At 58.9% G+C, this 16,030-nt stretch overlaps 1 protein-coding gene across 1 annotated transcript in view; it reads right to left on the bottom strand.

Moving 5' to 3' along the window:
- DNAH17 (dynein axonemal heavy chain 17) overlaps window positions 1-16,030 on the bottom strand; it is a 32,460-nt gene that overhangs the window by 6,267 nt on the left and 10,163 nt on the right. The window contains 38 exon segments of the mRNA XM_071451241.1: window positions 215-342; window positions 449-597; window positions 706-899; window positions 1,034-1,156; window positions 1,291-1,461; window positions 1,602-1,742; window positions 1,870-2,034; window positions 2,696-2,900; window positions 3,391-3,507; window positions 3,804-4,039; window positions 4,141-4,333; window positions 4,599-4,714; window positions 4,896-5,103; window positions 5,313-5,530; window positions 5,623-5,718; window positions 5,813-5,977; window positions 6,172-6,405; window positions 6,887-7,048; window positions 7,472-7,738; window positions 8,148-8,339; window positions 8,485-8,649; window positions 8,731-8,892; window positions 9,067-9,158; window positions 9,261-9,408; window positions 9,565-9,667; window positions 9,751-9,916; window positions 10,009-10,216; window positions 10,787-10,960; window positions 11,050-11,332; window positions 11,768-11,916; window positions 12,008-12,135; window positions 12,320-12,452; window positions 12,954-13,091; window positions 13,243-13,470; window positions 13,975-14,113; window positions 14,919-15,076; window positions 15,479-15,583; window positions 15,832-15,988. Coding sequence (XP_071307342.1) covers window positions 215-342; window positions 449-597; window positions 706-899; window positions 1,034-1,156; window positions 1,291-1,461; window positions 1,602-1,742; window positions 1,870-2,034; window positions 2,696-2,900; window positions 3,391-3,507; window positions 3,804-4,039; window positions 4,141-4,333; window positions 4,599-4,714; window positions 4,896-5,103; window positions 5,313-5,530; window positions 5,623-5,718; window positions 5,813-5,977; window positions 6,172-6,405; window positions 6,887-7,048; window positions 7,472-7,738; window positions 8,148-8,339; window positions 8,485-8,649; window positions 8,731-8,892; window positions 9,067-9,158; window positions 9,261-9,408; window positions 9,565-9,667; window positions 9,751-9,916; window positions 10,009-10,216; window positions 10,787-10,960; window positions 11,050-11,332; window positions 11,768-11,916; window positions 12,008-12,135; window positions 12,320-12,452; window positions 12,954-13,091; window positions 13,243-13,470; window positions 13,975-14,113; window positions 14,919-15,076; window positions 15,479-15,583; window positions 15,832-15,988 — 6,316 coding nt within the window.

The following is a 16,030-nucleotide window of genomic DNA, read 5'->3' as shown; positions in this document are numbered from 1 at the left end:
TCTGCACCTTGACAATTTCACTTCCCCCCACCCCGATTCCTACTGTGGCTCCAGAGGGAGAAGGTGCTGGGTACAGCCAGCCAGCCCAGGCAGTGTCACTGCCACTGCTGGCGGGGTGACCCTGCATGCTGGACTGGCAGGACTGTGTGCCCTGGTGTGCCCAGTTGCTGTCAGGGCTGTGTGCCCTGTGCTGAGCCCCACTGCCTCCACTCACCTGCAGGATGACCCAGTGGCCCTCGGTAGCTGCCACCTCCATGGCGTGCTCTGCCACCACCTCCTGGCCCTGCCCCAGGGATACGTTGTGGATCTTCCCGTTGTCAATGGTGAATCCCAGCCTCGTCCCTGCGAGGGGAGTGTCTGCAGTCAGTATCAGCACTGAGTGGGTTCCTGCAGTTCTGGCTGCTTGGCCAGCGGGGCTGGGGCCAGTCTGGGATGGGCAGTGCCTCACCCAGAGCCTCCACATCCTTCAGCGGGTCAACACCGGGGGAGAGGATGAAGAACAGGGGCGAGGAGGGGCTGCTCTCCTTGTACACCTCAGAGAGATCAGTGCTCCTTCCTTTCACATACTTGCTTCCCATTTTCTCTTCCACAAATTTCCTACAGAAAAATAGAACCATCCTGTGAGATGGGAACAGTCCCTGGTTGCAGCTGGAGTGGTGACACTCTGGGCTCTTGCAGGAGAGCCCTGTGCTGGGCACCAGGTACCTGATGGCATAGGTCATCCTGTCAGGGCGCAGGCACCGCAGCACACACAGCTTCTGCAGGGCTGTCTTGTTCTTCCAGTCCATGGGGAACACCTCGTTCTCTGGCGCCTCCATCTCCACAAACCTTTTCCATCGCTTTGCTGAGCTCTCAATGTCATTCTCCAGGCTGGTGAACTCCTCCATTTCTGAAAGTGCCTTCAGGTTCCACAGAGAAGGACTAAATCACTCCTGGGCTCTGCTCATCCCCAGGGACCCCCCTGCAGGTGACCCCAGACCCGCTGCACTGTGCTGGCATTGCCTTGGCACAGTGGGTGACTGCACAGACCCACCTTGACAGCACCCCAGTTCTGGTTCTGCAGGAAATCCACGGGGGATGTGACACCAGTTTTGGAAGGGAAGCGCAGGAGAAAGTCCAGCTCTGCTGGGTTCACTTCTTTCTTTAGGGCCAGGACCTGAGAGTTGGGAGTGCAGTGTCACAGCCTCAGTGTGAGGGGTGAGAGGCTCTGAGCATCCACAGCAGCACCAGAGTAAGAGAACAAGCTGTCTAAAGCCACGTGAATGCCTGTTGTACAGCAGGAGGGATTACCTGGAAGGCAACCTGGGCCAGGAAGATGAGTTTGTCTCTCTCAAAGAGGCCCTGAGCAGTGTACACGTAGACTGAGAAGGTGATCTGGTCGGTCAGGTTGATCACCCTTTCCCGGGTGTCGTCGCTGGGGACTGCTCGCTCGATGGCTTTCTCAAAGACCCCGTTGAAGGCCTGAGGAAGATCCCAGCAGGCATCAGCCTGTGGCTGCTGGGGTCTTGTCAGCAGCATGAAAGCTGAAACACCGAATCTCTGTGCTCCCCCAACTCTGTCCCACCCACAGACATCTCTGTCCCTCCTCACTCCCCATCTACCTTGAGAGAGAACTGGTAGATGGGGTTGATCTTGCAGAGGTCACTCAGGATGAAGTACAGCAGGGATGCGCGCTCTGCTGCCGGCCGGTAGTTCTCTCTTGCAACGTTTATTTGTACTTCAGTGACTTTGGCTTCTTTTACCTGGAGGTGCAGGGGGGTGGGTGTCACCAGAACCCTGTCACACACCAGAGCAGTGCCCACCCTCCTGCTGGGTGCCCAGCCGAGCTGTCCCTCTGCCTGTGGCACCAGCTCCAGCGAGCACATTTACCTTTTCCTCAATTTCCTTGGCTGTGCGCTTCGTTATCTCCAGGTTCTCCACCAGTGCTGTGTCCCGCAGGAAATCTCCCCCGGCAGCCGACAGCCGGGCGAGCAGGGAGTCCTCCAGCTCCTTCAGCTTGATCTTGAACTCGTTCTGGCTCTTGGTCAGGCTTGCCTGCAATAGCAGCACCCAGGGATGTGTCACTCAAGAGATCCCACCAGAGGGCTGGCACCAGTCCCCTGTCATAGGGCCACCAAGGTGCTGGTGCGAGGGAGGGTGGATGTGGCCCTGCTGGGTGCCAGCATCAGCCCAGGGTGAGGTGATGAGTGCACCCAGGCAGTGCTGGCTGCAGGGACCTGGGGCTGCAGGGTCTGCCTGGGGCTTCCTTGGCTCCCAACAAACAGCAGCGGGCACCGAGGGGAGCTCTGACACTCCCTGCCCAGACCCTCTGCAGTGCCCAGGCCTCCCCACCCCTCTAACCAACCCTTCTGGCCCCTGTACCTTCAGGGCCTCCCCACCCCTCTAACCAACCCCTCTAGCCCCTGTACCTTCAGATCCTCCCCACCCCTCTAACCAACCCTTCTAGCCCCTGTACCTTCAGATCCTCTCCACCCCTCTAACCAACCCTTCTAGCCCCTGTACCTTCAGATCCTCTCCACCCCTCTACCCATCTCCTCTAGCCCCTGTACCTTCAGATCCTCCCCACCCCTCTAACCAACCCTTCCAGCCCCTGTACCTTCAGGGCCTCCCCTCCCCACCCCTCTAACCAACCCTTCTGGCCCCTGTACCTTCAGGGCCTCCCCACCCCTCTAACCAACCCTTCCAGCCCCTGTACCTTCAGGGCCTCCAGGTCTGGCCGCTCCCGGGCCACCACAGCAGCCAGCAGCTGGTCCTCCAGGCCCTCCCGTGTCACCAAGAAGTTGATGAGAGTGCACTGAGCCTGCACCTCTGGCTTGTAGTGCGGGTTGAAACTTCGGGTATGCAGGATTAGGCGGAACTGCTGGTTATACTCTACTTCTTTATCTCCAATCCTAATGTATCTGTTCAGTTAATTAAACAAATTAATCCCCGCACACTGGGCAGTAACTCATCACAGACAGATGCCCTCAGCCTGTGTGCTGTTCCTGGCCACTTGGGATGAATTTCTTTGGTTGGGAAAAGGCACAGCAAGGGCAGAAGTACCAAACCAGCCTTGGCAGGGCAAGGATGGAGGAACAGGAGCTGGAGACTGCCCTGCCACAGCCCCTCATGGCCTCTGGGGTGCAGTTCCCCTTCCAGCTTTTCATGCCACATGGCAGGTGTCCCAGGGAACAAGTCCTTGAGTCACTAAATGAGCTGGATGCCAAGGACCAGGCCACGTTCAGTACAGATGTCCTCCATGGGACATACTGGAGAGCACTCGGGATGTGGCCAAAGCAAAAGAAGGATCAGGCTCCAAGCTGCCCACAGTGAAGGTGCATCTAGCAGCATTTTGGGGCAGCAGTGGCTGCTTGGGGCAGGTGAAACCCCTGAGCATTGGGGTGTGCTGACCTGCCCATTAAGGTCCTGCCCAGCAGCGGGTCCAGCACTGCCTCTATGGTCTCCCCGATGTCCTCGATGAGCAGTGTCTGTCCTTCAGAGACCGCCTGGGCAATGATGTCCAGGTATCTGAGGGGGGACAGGGGAGGTGTGTATGGCAAGCCTGTGCACTGTGGGGGGCTCGGGCTGCTGTGGGGGGCTCACAGAGTGCTTTCCATCCACTGTGCCCTGTTGGGACCCCGTTGTGCTCTGCCAGGCCCCCACAGAGCTTGTGGAGGTGTTGGGTACACCACCAGGGCTGCTGCCCTTGGGTCCCCTGGCTCTGATGGGGAACGTGATTGCCCTGACTCTGCAGCCCTCAATGGCAGGGAAAGGGGGGGTTGGTGCAGCCTGGGCCTGTGCCCACCCCGCAGCCCCTGGCCCACCTCTTCTGGCCCAGGCGGACGATCTGCAGGTCCTCCCCAAATTTGTTCTTGATCCACTTTCCGCCCTGCAGCTGGGCGTCCACGAGCAGCGGCCAGCGCTGCGTGCTGCACAGGATGGCCGCGTTCTCGGTGGAGGTCCGGTCGCTGGGCAGCCCCTGGTTGTTCCAGGCAGCCACGTCGGCAGAGTCCGTGAGGAGGCTGAGGGGGTCCAGGTCCGGGGTGATGGGGATGGGCACCTGCCGGGAGGGGCTCTTGGTGCCTGGGGCAGAGGCGTGGGAGCCCCCGGTGCTGCAGGGCATGGGGGAACGCGCTCTGGGCTGGAACCTGCGCCCCTCACCTTCTGTGCCTGGAGGAAGGGGACCCAGTGCTTCTCCAGCAGCTCAGCCCTGTACTTCTTGGTGAAGTATCCGATGTAGGACACGAAGGCGGAGACCAGCAGCACGTCCCCACACAGCGTCTTCTCCTGCTCTTTGAGATCCTCCACTGACTCTGCCCAGCGCACGTTTTCGGACGCCAGGCCCCCAACGAGCCTAGGGGTAGGAGGGGATGGGGATGGTGCTGTGACCAGGCCAAAGGTGGGTGGCAACTCAGCCATGGTGACCTGGGGCCTTGTCACCAAACATCTCCATGGCTGCCTCCCCCCACGAATGTCTGGCCCAATTAATCTCAGAATTTTTTAATTTGGGGAGGGATGGAGGGCTCTGCTGCTCCCATGGCCTTGGTGTCAGGGCCACCAGGCAATGCCAGGGAGCAGCAGCCTGCCCTGGTGCTTCAGAGCCAATGTTTGCATGGTACCTGTTTGCCAAGTTGATGACTTTGTTGGTTTCATCAGCCTCCTGCTGGCATTTGATCTTCTCTGCTGTGGCTTTCTCAAACTGAGCAGTGAGAGTCGCCAGATTTTCATTCAGGGCCTTTGGAAGAGAACAGCCCCAGAGCTATTCCCTGCCCAGATGGGAGGCTCCATGGTCCCAGAGCTCTGCAGTGTCTCCAGCCCAGCACAGTGTTTGGGCCAAGCTCTGGGTTCACGGAGTTCTTTTGCTCCTTTGGTGACTGAGGGGCTCATAGGTGGGGGCTGTGGGGACACACACTTACCACAATTTTGCTCTTAATTTTACTCAGCCTCGCCTGCGCTTCTGCCAGCTCGGCATCGGCATCAGCCACTGCCTGTCTCTTGGGCTTCACCGTGCAGTGCACTTCGTAGAAGCGCACCATGTTGAGGCACCAGGAGCACAGCCCTGCTGCGGCCGTTGACTTGGACTTGATGAACTCGGGATTAAAGCTGGGGTCGTTCCGGTAGGGCCTGGAGCGGGAGGACAGCCGTGCTGAGGAGCTGCCGGCAGCTGTCCCACTCCTCCCGGCGCTTGGGCTCCCTCTGGGTGGCAGAGCAGGGCCAGCGCCTGCGTCCCGCTCCTGTCCCCAAACCCTGCTGGGCTCTGCGTCCCCCAGCCTCCCTGCCAGGGCAGCTGGTGGCAGGGGCTGTGAAGGGGCAGAAACCAGCCATGGACTCACTCAAATGCCTTGAGACACGCCTCAGGGATGTTTTCCCCATCATAGTTTTTTAAGCTTGCAAGGAAAGTGTCTGCTTTTCCTATCTTGACTTTTCCTGCTGTCCAGCTCTTGTCCTTCGGAATCTTGCCGTTTTCGGCCGTCAGAATCAACACAGCTGCCATCACATTCACTACCTCTGGTGGTGGGGCCCCAAAGGACTTCAGCTCTGTCAGGTTGTACTGGGGAGGGACCACAGGGCCACTGAGCATCCTCCTGGCCCAGGGCTGCTGGCCCTGGCTGGGCACCCGCCTGCCCCTGAGAGCTCACCCACCTTGTTGAGCGTGTCGAGGGCCTCGCGGGCGGCCGAGAGCACCACCTCTGCTTCTGCCAGGTCACTCGCACAGGCTCGCTGCTTCTCAGCCACTATCTGGGGAGGGAGCACATGGCATGGGGTAAGTGGCTGTGACCACAGAGCTCACGCTGCCCTGTCCCACGCTGGACACCAGCTCAGCGCTTCACACCTTATTGATGGCCTCGACCTTCAGCTCCTCCTCATCAGCAATGGCTTTCTCCTTGCTGACCTTCTCTGTCTCAACGCCCACCACGTGGATCAGTTTGTCTGTGTCCTCATTCTTCTGCTTCAGCTCTACCTCCTGGACTGCCAGCATGGCTTTCAGGTCATCCACCTCAATGAGGGAAGAAACAGAGCAGATAAAAGGGCTGATCCTGCCAAGCTCTGCCTGGTGGAGCAGCAGTGTCTCAGTACGGGGCTTGGGGGCGTTACAGACACTGTGACCATCCTGCAGGGATGTGCCTGCTCTCTCCCCCTGTGCCAGACCCCGAGCAGGCGTGATGCACAGGAGCGGCTGTGGGCAGGCACCTGTGATGCTGTGCTCCGCAGCTTCATCAGCCCCTTCTCCAGCCTGTCGATGCTGCCAGAGAGGTTGCTCCTTTTATCTGCCAGCAGGTTCTGGTAGAGCTTTATCTGCTCCAGGAAGGTCTTTGGCGTGGTGTAGTTATAGCGTCTCTCCACGGCCAGGTAGATCTTGGACATCTCCTTTGAGCTTGTGTGGACGAAGGACATGAACTGGCTGATGGAGGCCTTGACCTCTGGCTGCACAGAGAGCACAGACAGGGAGCTGCTGCAGCAGGTGGCTGTGGTGTGCAGGCTGCACTGAGCCCTCCTGCAAGGCTGGCTCTGCGTGCAGCCACAGAGGCCAGAGCAAAGTGACCCCTTTCATCAGCAGCACAACGCAGAGCTGAGATAGAGCTGGTGGTGAAGGCAGTGGTGCTGGTTCCCATGCCCAGCTCTGTCCCTGACATCCCTGTGTGGGGAGCAGCTGCTGTCCCTGGGCTGTTACCTGTGAGGGTGTTGTTTTAAGGGCAGAATGGAAAGGGAGGGTTCATCCTCACCAGCACAGCACAGGCTGCAGGCTCTGACACTGGAACCAGCTGTAAACTTATCCCAGACCTATTCCCAGCTTGCTGTTCCCAGCCCTCTGGGTCATGCCAGGCCCCCATCCCTGGGCACACTAAACACAGAGAGCAGCAGAGGAGCCGTTCACTGCCCAGTGCAGCCCGGGCTCCCAACTCACCTCGATGTCCGGTGTCTCCTCCAGGAAGCGGCTGCTGACGGACACGAGCGCGTCCTCGGGCCACTCGTGGAACCAGTCGATGGCTGTGCAGTTGACCACAGCTGGGAACCTCCTGGCCCGCACACGCAGGGTGGAGCCCACGGGGGAGAAGCAGAGGACAACCTGGGGCAGAACAGCGGTGCCTGAGGGGGTGTCCCTGCTGCCAGGGCGGGGGCAGCACCTCTGGGGGCTCCACACGACTGCAGAGCTTTGCTGCCTTCCCATTGACTCTCACCAGGGCTGGAACAGGGTTCCCTTTGGTGCCTGCAGTCAGCAGCTGAGCTCAGTGCTCCTATGGGTGTCCCTGGGAGTGCCCAGCATGGCCTGTGACCATGGAAGCCACTGATCTGCTGTGCCCCCAGGGAGGTCAATACAGGGCTGTTCTGCCCTGTGCCTCTGGGGCTGGGGGCACCTGGGGAGTCTCTGACAACACCTTTTGCCTAAACCCACCATCCTGGGATGAAACCTCAGTGTTCTGTTGCAAAGAGGTTTTGGATGGGGCAAATCAGGGGCACAGACAAATCAACCTGGAGAGCAAACACCCACCTTCAACTGGCGCCTGACTTTTTCTATAAATAATTTCCAGCAGTTTTCCTTTGTATCCTCCAATCCAAGGGACTTCACTTGAGGCCTCATGGACCCGATGATGGTTTCCATGTCATTATCCTGAAAGAGGCCTGGCACCTCCCCAGATGCCAAGAAATCATTGATCACAACCAGGAATGATTCTTCAGCCACCTGGGAGTCCGTCATCAGGAACACGGCGGGGATGTTCTTCACAGCTGCCTTGATGTACTGGGAGGCAAGGTCCAGCTGGGACAGAGAGAAACTGTCAGCCCCCAGTTCAACCTCCCGAGGTGTTCTCCAAGGTGACCAGTGTGGAGCAGCCCTGGGCTGCCCTGGAGCCTTTGGGAAGGAGCCCTTGGGAAGGAGCCTTTGGGAAGGAGCCGGTGCCAGGTGCTCTGCCCAGGCACAGGTCCAGCACCAGGGCTGCCCACACCACCACCCCCAGTGTCACCAGTAGCTCCTGCCCGTGCCTGGCTGGGGAAGCACTGTGGGCCTCTGGGGCAGGACTCAGGGGTGTCACCTGTGGATCCTCGTGTGCAAACACAGCGTCACAAGGAGAGCAGAGCCTGGTGAGCCCCCCCAGGCGCCGCCACTGCCACTGCAGGACCCAGCCCCAAGCAGGTGGCACTGAGCCAGGGTCCAAGGCTGCTCCTACCTTCAGGTCTGGGATGCCGTAGCCTTTCCTCAGCGTGATCTGGAACACGCTCAGGTTGCTGATGTGAGCTGCCAGCCGAGCCAGGCTCTGCTTCCCACTGCCTCCCACCCCCACCAGCAGCGCGTTGCCCCGAGGAGACTCCAAGATCCGGCTGATTCTGCAAATGTGAGACACTGCGTCTTCAAAGAGCACCTGAAGGAAACAGGAGGGGAAGGTTTGGTGTTCTGGATCAGGCCAGAAAGAGTAGTGAGTGCCCCATAATGCACCAACCCAACCAAGCAGAGCAGTGCTGCAGTCCCACATTTTCAGGGCGGACCTACCTGCCACAGGCACTCACCAGATTCATTGCTGCATTCACCTCATTGTAGTTGTCCAGGGCTTCCCCAAGGAGGCCACTCAGGGATGCCCAGCTTGTCACTGGCATGTACTTGAAATCATCCATGCCCTGGGCAAAGTGGCAGTAGATGTTGGGCTTGGCGAACATCAGCTCTTCATTGATCTCCTGGGAGAGGCAATTCCAGCTGTGGGGCTCAGCTGTGGGGCACCACTGGGCTGGAGCACCCTACTTTTCAGCACAACTCACTTGAAAGGAGGCTTTGCTGATGTCGGCCATCACCTTCTTGAAGCTGTACTGATCCTCTTCATCGACAAGCTTGTCTCCATACACCCTCTCTGCTTCGTGGAGCCAGAGACGCACCAAGTCCACGGGGGCTTTCAGGCAGTCAGGGGTGGAGAAGAGCAGCCCCTGACAAACAAATCCCACAGCCCTTGGAGTCATTTTAGTGCTGCTCAGAGCTGATTGCAAAGGTTTGCTCTGGGGAGAGGCCAAGGCCCTTTTCAGGGACATGGTATGGTGCAAGGATGTGGGACCAGGAAAGGGAGGAACAAGGATAGTTTAGAAGGAACAGCTCTCCCATACCTGGAATATGTTGGAGAGGTCCCGCAGGTTGAAGATGTAGTGGAACTTGATGGCTGTTGGCAGAAAGTTGGAGGCAACCTTCTGGTGCAGGGCTGTTGGCAGGACAGGGTGGTGAGCAGGCTCCAGGTCCCCAGAGACCCCCGAGCAGTGCATTCCCCAGGGGCTCGTCCCACCCCAGTGTGGCCAAGGCTCACCCAGCGCTGCTGCCACCAGCCTGGGCTGCATCTTCTGCAGAGGCGTGGGCATGTTGTGGCGGGCCAGGTGCTGCTGCAGGATGGTGCCGTACACGGTGCTCAGAGCCTCGCGGCTGGGGAAGCACACGGCCAGCACGCAGAAGTGGCGCTGCACAAAGGGCACAAATGGACGTGGGCACTTTGTCCAACAGGGGCTGACGCAGCCAGCTGGCACTGCAGGGTCCCCTGCCCCATTCCACCCTCTGGGCTTCGGTGCCTGGAGGGTGAATGTGCCAGGCAGAGCCGTGCCCCAGCCCCTGCACACCTGCAGCCGTGGGTCGATGGTGAAGGAGCCCGCGGTCGGGTTCATGCAGGCCACGTACTGGCAGTTGCGAATGTCCTTCAGGGTCAGCTTGTTCCTGTCATACCTGGGTGGGGACCAGCACTGTGACACTTTCCCTGGGGATGGGGACAGGTTCCCCCCTTCATGCCGTGCCCCTCCAGCACCCACCAGTGCCCGTGGTCCAGGTGCTGCCGAATAAGCGTGTGTGGTGCCACGGTGCCGTACTTGTCCACCTCTGGCATGTTCATGTCGTCGATGAAGTAGATCAGCCTTCTGGTGCCAGGTGGGCCAAAAACCCTCCCTGATTTCTTCTCCAGGGGTTTCTCAAGGACGGCTGCAGCGAGAGGAGCAGGTGGGTGGGGGTCAGCACTGCAGGACCCTGCAGCACAGCCCAGTGTGGGGCCAGCTGCTGGCTCTGAGCCTTACCCTGCAGCATGGCCGAGGTTGTGTAGAAGTTGAGGGGCACAGACTGCACCAGGTATTCATCTGTGCCGAGTGCTTCCAGCTTGTCCCACATCAGCACTGACTTTCCCGTCCCTGCGTTCCCCACCAGCATCACCGGCCGCTGCTTCTCCATCAGCAGGTCCATGAAGTAGCGGAGGCGAATGGTCTCTGTGGTGTGCACCACGGCTGCCTGGGGAGAGGCTCTGTCAGCCCCTGCATTGCCCTGGCGCTGGCAGAGGCAGGATCCTCTGTCGGGGCAGCGTGCCAGAGCCCTGCACAGCGCTCCTGGCAGCCCCAACAGATGGTGCTCTCTGCAGGCAAACCTGGTCCCTCTCTAAAGCAACACCTCCGGTGTGCTCTGTTGTGCTGAAGACTTTCTGACCAAAACCAAGTTATTACACAGAACAACACGGACAGCTCCTGAAACCACCACACAGCCACAGCTCCTCGCCCTCTTCCCTGATAGCTTAGATAACCCCTGCAAGATGCCACTGCAGGGAACACAAATGGAGTGCTAAAGGACATTGTGCACTCAGGCAATAGTCACAGCTATTCTGTGAGACTCTCTGAAGCTGCAGGTTAATCTGAAGGTAAAGGAGACATGGAGCCTGAGGCTTCTGTGGGGTAAAGAGAACCACTGGAAGCCATCAGGTTTGATGGGTGCTACCAGTCTGAATGCTGATGATGCTCCACACATTACTGAGGGGAAGACTGTGGAGTGACAGTCAAACCAGATAAACACAGTGCTCGTGGGAAATACCTGTAAGGGGATGTCGGGGTCGAGCTCGAACGCTGGCACTCTTTCATCCCAGAGACTGAATGTCTTCGTTTTTGGATGAATGTAATAGTCAAAAACTGTCCCCTGATTAGGAAACTTGATGACTTTAAATTCTGACAGCCACCACTTGCTGAACTGCTGGCGGTGATCCACCAGCTGGAGGACAAAACAGAGACACTCAGACCCCTGCCACAGGATGGGATGCAGAGAAGGGTGGCAGGTGCTGGGCAGTCCCTTGGCTGTACCTGGTCCTGGAACAAGGCCCCACCAAAGGCCCAGATGCAGGCGAAGACGAAGAAGAGCTCGTATTGCTCCCGGGGTGAGTCTGGTGGGACATTCTGGGGTGTCAGAAAACATTCCAGCAGGGACAGAACTGTCTGTATGGCTGTGACGTCAGGAACGGGGGTGATTGTCTTGAACTCAGACTTGAGCTTCTCCAGGCATGGTGGCAGGTACTTGTCAAAGAGGATCATCAGAGCAGCCTTCTCAGACTTCTCTGTCCTTGTCTCAATCCAGCTGGCCACAATGCTGTGGGAGAGACAAACAGGGCTGCAGCAAGTATCCCATCCCATCCCAACCCACACTGTCCCATCCCAACACACACTGTCCCATCCCATCCCATCCCATCCCATCCCATCCCATCCCATCCCATCCCATCCCATCCCATCCCATCCCGTCCCAATCCACACTGTCCCATCCCATCCCACCCCATCCCACCCCATCCCACCCCATCCCATCCCATCCCATCCCATCCCATCCCAACCCACACTGTCCCATCCCACCCCATCCCATCCCATCCCATCCCATCCCATCCCATCCCACCCCATCCCATTCCCTTCCCATCCCACCCCATCCCATCCCATCCCGTCCCGTCCCATCCCGTCCCGTCCCGTCCCGTCCCATCCCATCCCATCCCATCCCATCCCATCCCGTCCTGTCCCGTCCCGTCCCGTCCCATCTCACGGGCCCCAGCCCAGGTCTGCAGGGTTGATGTAGAGGATCCCAGCCCGGGACACGGTGGCTGGTGTGGCCGTCCGCAGGTGGCTGATCTCGAAGATGAGCCTCATGGTGGGAGTGAGGGGGATGCGCTCGTTGCTGGCCAAGGTGAGAACCTGGGGGAAGTGGCTCGTTGTGGGGGATGTCTGGAGCTGGTCCCCCCGAGATCACAAATGAGCAAAGCCCCTGAGGTGTGATGGCACCAACCTTATTGTCATCCATGACTGTGTTCAAGGACTCGATCCACATGGGATCAATGTCTCCATCAAGGATGATCCATTTGGGCCCATCATGTGTGATGTTGGCCAGGTCACGCATGGCTGTGGAGAACAGACCTGCCCCACAGAGAGACTCGGCTTGTTCCTCTCCACACACAGCCCTTTGCAGGAGGACACGTGGGATTGGTGCTCCCATGAAACACATTCCTTCTCCCTCCCACTCCAGGAAAGAGCTCCAAGGATAAGTCTTCCCATTGCATCTCACATCCCACAAACTGAGCTTACAGCACTAGTGCCTCACCATCCTTCCATTCCCGTGTGGCTGGATGGATGATCCCAAACAGCTCATCACAGGTCACAGCCTTGGGGTCTAGGTCCACCGTGACCGGCCTCCTCTTCAGCATTTTGTACGTCTTGTTGAGCGACTTCAGCACCTGTGCAGAGAGGATGGTGCAGCCACAGTGCTGATCCCACCGGGGCAATCACAGCCTTCAGCAGCCTCTGCCTGTGGCGGGGCCATGGAGCCCTGCTCCCACCTGGACTGCCGGGAAAGCCCTGAGCTCCCCGAGCAGAGCCAGCCCCGGGACAGGGCACTGTGTGAGCCCAGGCCCTGCCCCAGCCCTGTCTGTCATCCTGCTGGCTCCACAGCACGCCCAGGGTCAATCCTGAGAGCGGGCCCCTGTCTGCTCTCTGTCTTTGTCTCTGCTCTGCCCAGGCTATCCCTCTCAGTCCCTCCCTGAGCTGTGATCCCAAACCTGCTCAGCTGCAGGGCTGGCACACAGCGCCTGCGGGCCCGGCACTGCTGTGCTCTGCCCAAACACTGCTCTGGCAGGGCTGGGGGCCGCACAGCCCTCACCAAGGAGCCGTGGGAGGCCACGGGATATGCTTGGCCAAGGCCAGAGGGGCCCCATGTCCTCGGGATGGTCTGGCCCTACCTGGGACTTGCCGCAGCCGGCGTTGCCGACAACGAAGACGGAGTGTCGCACTTGGAGCAGCTCCTCCAGCTGCACCACCTTCAGCACAAAGTTCTCCTCTGCCTGCAGCTTCAGCTCCACCACGGCCTCACGGATCACCTGGGAGGGAGAGCAGGCACTGACCACCAGCAGCCTTGGAGAGGCTCTGGAGATGAGCTGGCTGCTCCCAGGAGCACTGAATAGAGCATCAGCCTCTGGATCCTGCAGGACTGGCACATCTCTGGGGATGGTGCCCTGCTCGGGCTTGCACCTTCTCAAATTCGAGGTTCCTCTTCCTGGGAACGTCCAGTGCTGGAAACAGGTCTCCAATCAGCCCCAAGAACACAGGCAAGTCATCTGTCACGATCTTGGGGATATTGAAGTCTCGTAAAGCTCTCATCAGGACCTGGTCCTCTGCAGAGCCGGGGTCCCCCCTCTTTAAGGAGCCTGCCACCACCAGCACAGACTTGATGGCCCGCAGTCCCCAGTCGTAGTGGTCCTGTGACAGAAAGCAGAGAATCACCATTTCACTTTGGTGAGGGAGAACTGCTTCAAACAGCACTGCAGAGGAACACCCTGTCCATCAGCCAGGTCATCCACATGGCACCCACTGGGCTGGACCTAAACTGAGCTCATCTACAGGAGAAGCCTCTGGCAGTCATGGGGGTGGTTTGGAACTGGGAACCTGACTTCCTTCTTGGAGGCACGTTTATAGTGTAAATCACCTCTCCTGAGATGAATAATATCTGAATGCTCTTGCCTTAACTAGCCTAATTCTAATTCCATGTTATTCTACTTTTGGGCTTCTTGATTCCTTCCTTAGGGCAGAAAGGTGCCATGTGATGCCCCTGGTAGAAGTGGGTCTGGTCCAGCCATAGACCTGAGCTGTGCAGAACTGTCACTCTGTGTGTCACCATCAGCAATCCCACCACAGTGTGTCAGCTTTGAGGATCAAATGGACTCTTCCCTCTCCCAGCCAGCACTGTGTAATATTGTTAATTACCTGTTTTGACAGCAGCTCTTTGCAGAGCGTGTAGAGAGTGATGAACTTTCTTGCCAGGAGCCTGGCATCGAGAAACCCCTCTGCCACAAGCATGATTTCGCAGATCAGTTCAAAATCAGGGACCACCATAGCGCAGGGTCTAGAGAGGAGCAGCTGCAGTTGTCAGGGCTGCTTACCACGTCCTTACCCTCCCACAGCTCCCAGGGTTTGCCCCCAGGTTTCCAGTGTGACGAACACTCGGCTGCTGCAGTTACACCTGCTGGGGTCTCCTGCCCAGACTCCTTCTCCAGGCAGGGCTCATGTCCCACCAGGCTGGGCACACCAGCCCTTCTGCAGTCACAGGCTGAGTTTCACCAAGGACAGGGCTCCACAGCATCCCTGTGCCTCCCCTTCCAGTGCTTCACCACCTTTTGGTCAACTCTCTGTTGGATTTTAGTTGAGGGTGGCGACCCACCTGAGTGTGCTCTCCCCTTGCTGAGCAGCCCAGCTCACCCTGCCTGGCCACCTCTGGGGAGTGACAGGACTGTCCCGTGGTGCCAAGGGCTCCCTCTCACCAGGGCCACCACCCTCGGCTGAGGGTGCTACGGGTGTGGCACAGGAGTGCCAGCACAGAGGGAAGGGCTGCAGTGACACTGACCCACCTGAACAGAGCTGGCACCCACCCACTACCTGAACACAGCTGGCACTGACCCACCTGAACACAGCTGGCACCCACCTGAACACAGCTGGCACTGACCCACCTGAGCAGAGCTGGACCCACCCACCTGAACAGAGCTGGCACCCACCTGAACAGAGCTGGCACTGACCCACCTGAACACAGCTGGCACCCACCTGAACAGAGCTGGCACCCACCTGAACAGAGCTGGCACTGACCCACCTGAACACAGCTGGCACCCACCTGAACAGAGCTGGCACCCACCCACCTGAACAGAGCTGGCACCCACCTGAACAGAGCTTTCAGGTTCTCGGGCAGCTCTGTGCGCCCGGCGTAGCCAGGGTTCATGGTGATGAAGATCCCCACCGATGGGACCAGCGAGATGGTCTCCCCCAGGAAATTGAATCTTTTCTTCCTGGCACGGATTGCATCCTGAATACATTTTACCTGCCAGGTGAGCAGAGGTGTTGGCCCTGACTGCTCCCCAAGGTGAGCCTGAGGGTTTGGCTTTGCCAGGAATAATATTGAGGTCTTGCTGAAGCCATAGCAGCAGGAGAGCTGCCCTTAAACCAGCTCCTTCCTAATCACCCCACCTCCCTGTGCCGGGTGATGGCAGAGCTGGGGGTTACAGGTCACCAGAATGGACACAGCTGGACTGTGAGGTTTAACTGTGCCCAAATCCCCTGCACTGCTGGGATTCCACCCCCCACCTGTGTCCAAACAGGACATAGTGGAGACAACAGTGGCAAACTGTGCTGTGAGCCAGGTTTAACTGGGGCAGCATCCAGGATGTGAGCTGGGAAATCTCTCTGGCACCCGGTGCCACTGTGTTGTGGGGACAGCACACACCTGCACCGCAATGACAGACAGGACCTCCACCAAAATGCGATTGAACTCGTCAAAGCAGCCCCAGGCGCCGGTCTGGGCAAGTCCTTTGTAGATGTTCCCACAGGACTGGAGAGGAACAGAGCAGTGGGGCAGGGTTCAGGCACTGCAATCCCTCACAGCAGCTGCAATGGGGGATTTGGTGACAGAACTCAAGTGCTGAGAGCTGCTCGTGCCTTACGGACCGTGCTCTTCCTGAGGGCAATTCCCCACAGGGTAAAGCCTCCCTGCCGAGGCTCCCCCAGGCTCCCAAACAAAGGGTCCCTTGTCCCGGACACCCCGTGGTTCTCACCTGGGCACCCCCATCCTGTGCCTACCTTGTAGTCCATCTGCTCGGAGCAGTTGAACACGTAGACCATCATGCCCACGGCCCGGCCCAGGTCCTTGGTGGTCTCTGTTTTCCCGGTGCCCGCCGGGCCAGCAGGGGCCCCCCCCATGTAGAGGTGCAGGGACTGGGTCAGGGTGATGTAGCACCTGTGCAGGGACTGGGTCAGGGTGATGGGGCACCTGTGCAGG

Source organism: Agelaius tricolor, unplaced genomic scaffold, assembly GCF_023055355.1.
Source record: "Agelaius tricolor isolate 1412-34295 unplaced genomic scaffold, bAgeTri1.0.p SCAF_32, whole genome shotgun sequence".
Taxonomy (NCBI): domain Eukaryota; kingdom Metazoa; phylum Chordata; class Aves; order Passeriformes; family Icteridae; genus Agelaius; species Agelaius tricolor.
Note: the sequence above shows the minus strand (reverse complement) of the source record. Positions and strands in the feature narration are given on the sequence as shown.